Source organism: Cebus imitator, unplaced genomic scaffold (assembly GCF_001604975.1).
Source record: "Cebus imitator isolate Cc_AM_T3 unplaced genomic scaffold, Cebus_imitator-1.0 Scaffold682, whole genome shotgun sequence".
NCBI lineage: Eukaryota > Metazoa > Chordata > Mammalia > Primates > Cebidae > Cebus > Cebus imitator.
Window position 1 is genome coordinate 6,044 of NW_016107997.1, and position 2,993 is coordinate 9,036.

General features: G+C 46.0%; 1 protein-coding gene across 4 annotated transcripts in view; it reads left to right on the top strand.

Annotated features, from left to right (window-relative positions):
- Positions 1 to 2,993, top strand: part of SPINK2 (serine peptidase inhibitor Kazal type 2) — a 10,160-nt gene that overhangs the window by 2,128 nt on the left and 5,039 nt on the right. The window contains exon 2 of one of the 4 annotated variants that reach the window (XM_017518522.2): positions 137 to 152. The exons of the other annotated variants lie outside the window; for them this stretch is intronic. Within the exon in view, the coding sequence (XP_017374011.1) occupies positions 137 to 152 (16 nt within the window). The remainder of the gene's footprint in view (positions 1 to 136; positions 153 to 2,993) is intronic. 4 annotated transcript variants of the gene reach the window in all.

Below are 2,993 nucleotides of genomic sequence, written 5' to 3' on the forward strand. Positions count from 1 at the left end.
TAGACATTTTATGTACCTTATCAAATTGAATTCTGAGGATGTACATGGAGACAAACCAACTGAGAACACGCAAAGAATATTTTTTTCAGGGCTTGGTATAGCAAGGAGTCAGCCACTGTCACTTGCATTTTGGTAGGGACTTGAGTCAAAGAGAGAAGTGGGAAAACTACAGTGGAAAATAGGAATGGTTTCAGGTATGGCCTGATTGGAGGCTGTTGGCACAGGGATGCTGCAGGTGGGCTAACTAGAAGCAGGACATTCTATGGCATTGGTTAGGGGTGCATATTTGGTTTTCTCTGATTGTTTTAAGTTGGAATGGAGGACAGAAATTAGGGAAACTGTCAGTTAGTAATCAAGTCCTAACCATTTTGCGGCCGGGCACGGTGCTCCTGCCTGTAATCCCAGCACTTTGGGAGGCTGAGGCGGGTGGATCACCTAAGGTTAGGAGTTTGAAACTACCCTGGCCAACATGGTGAAACCTTGTCTCCACTAAAAATACAAAAAAAATTAGCCGGGCGTGGTGGCATATGCCTGTGATCCCAGCTACTGGAGAGGCTGAAGCAGGAGAATTGCTTGAACCCCAAGGTGGAGGTTGCAGTGAGCCAAGATCACACCACTGCACTCTAGCCTGGATGACAGAGTGAAACTCCATGTCAAAAAAAAAAAAGTCCTAGCCATTTTGGGCTGATGGTAAAGGGGTTATTGTTTGGCTTTCTGGACTATCATTAGAGAGAGCAATCTGATTTCCTAGAAGTCTGACTTATAGCCTGCTGACCTCCTGGGCTGGTTATTCTGAATAACGGTTTGGGTTCCTGGGCAGGTTGCTGCAGGTTGTGGGTCAGAGTTCTGTTTTATATAAGGTCTAGTCATTGTCTGTATATTTGGTCTCTCAATTTTCACAATGCCATTGTAAGATAGACATTATTTGACATATGAGGGTATTGACTTCAGTAGGTTAACTTTGAGCGTTCAGCTCACAGTAGGCCTCTTCCAGGAAGCCTTCCCACCCTATTCCCTTCCTCCAAAGCAGAGATATATACACACACTTTCTCTGTGCTTACCTGTACTGCATCATCATCACCATTGTAACAGTAAATACTTATATACCTACATGCCACACTAGTGTTCTATTTTTTTTTTTTTTGAAACGGAGTTTCGCTCTTGTTGCCCAGGCTGGAGTGCAATGGCACGATCTCGGCTCACCGCAACCTCCGCCTCCTGGGTTCAGGCAATTCTCCAGCCTCAGCCTCCTGAGTAGCTGGGATTACAGGCACGTGCCACCATGCCCAGCTGATTTTTTGTATTTTTAGTAGAGACGGGGTTTCACCATGTTGACCAGGATGGTCTCGATCTCTTGACCTCGTGATCCACCCGCCTCGGCCTCCCAAAGTGCTGGGATTACAGGCGTGAGCCACCGCACCCGGCCACACCAGTGTTCTAAATGCTTCATGTATAATAACTAATTTCATCTTTCACAGGACTGGGAGGTAGAGAACATTATTTGATTAGTAGCCCTTTGGTCAAGGTCACATGGAAGTGGTGGAGCTATGCTTCAAATCCAAGCAGTCTGACTTCACATCCAGTGCTTTTCTCTACCCCATCATAGCATTGGATTGTAACTGCCTGTTTGCCTATTTCTTCCAGGAAACTGTGTATGCCTGTTGTCAGGGATAATGTCTTATTTGCTATTCGGTGCTCAGTCTTCAGCATCTCATGGATGCCCAGTAACACTTTTAGCCAGTGATTCAGTTTGCTTGGGTTTGATTTTCTTTTAGAAAATGGGAATTATGGCCGGGCGTGGTGGCTCACACCTGTAATCTCAGCACTTTGGGAGACTGAGGTGGGTGGATCACGAGGTCAGGAGTTTGAGACCAGCCTGGCCAAGATGGTGAAACCCCCACTCTACTAAAAATACAAAAATTAGCTGGGCGTAGTGGTGAGTGCCTGTAATCCCAGCTACTTGGGAGGCTGAGACAGGAGAATCGCTTGAACCCAGGAGGCAGAGGTTGCAGTGAGCTGAGATCGCGCCATTGCACTCCAGCCTGGTGACAGAGCGAGACTCCATCTCAAAAAAGAAAGAAAAAAAGAAAATGGGAATTATGGTACCTTTGTTTCAAGGCTGGGATTAGGGTGACTGAGATCCTACATGCAGAATTTAAGAAGGCACTCATACGCGGGAGCTAAGGCCAGTGCTATAGGACCTGCTGTCTTTTTTTGAGATGGATCTCACTCTGTCACCCAGGCTAGAGTTCAGTGGTGAGAGCTCTGCTCATTGCAACCTCTGCCTCCCGGGTTAGAGCGATTCCCCTGCCTCAGCCTCCCGAGTAGCTGGGACTATAAGCATGTGCCACTATACCCAGCTAATTTTTTTGTATTTTTAGTAGAGGCAGGGTTTCACCATGTTGGCCAGGCTGACCTCAAAGGATCCACCCACCTCAGCCTCCCAAAGTGCTGGGATTACAGGCTTGAGCTACCTCCTGGCCTGGACCTGCTATCATTTGACAGGATTGTTAAAAGGATGACCTACACAAGAGATCTTTGGTTTGGCTGGTTTTCATGCAGTGGTGTTTACAGCTAATTGATCACAACCACAGATTTCTCTGTTCCTTTTCCATTCTTCTGCTTCACTTGACCAGCCTTAAGAAAAAAAAAGAGAGAGAGAGAAAGATCTTTGGTTTTTTTCTTCCCCCCTGATTTCTATTGCCACTGCTCTAATTTAGGACCCCCATTATCTCTCACCTAGATTAACTTAGTGGCTTTTCAATGGATTTTCCCCAGCCTTTTGGTATCTTCACTTTCCAGTTCCAGTTCCTGCTACACACTGCTGCTACAATTAGTCTCTAAAACTTTGACTGAGTGTAGCATGTCTCTGTGCAAAATCTTCAAGGACTTCTTCTCATTGCCCACAGAGAAAGTCTAACCTCATTAACACAGCCTGCTTTTCTCCCTGTACCTTCTGGTGCTTTCTCATAGTTTATCCTCCTTTATCCTTA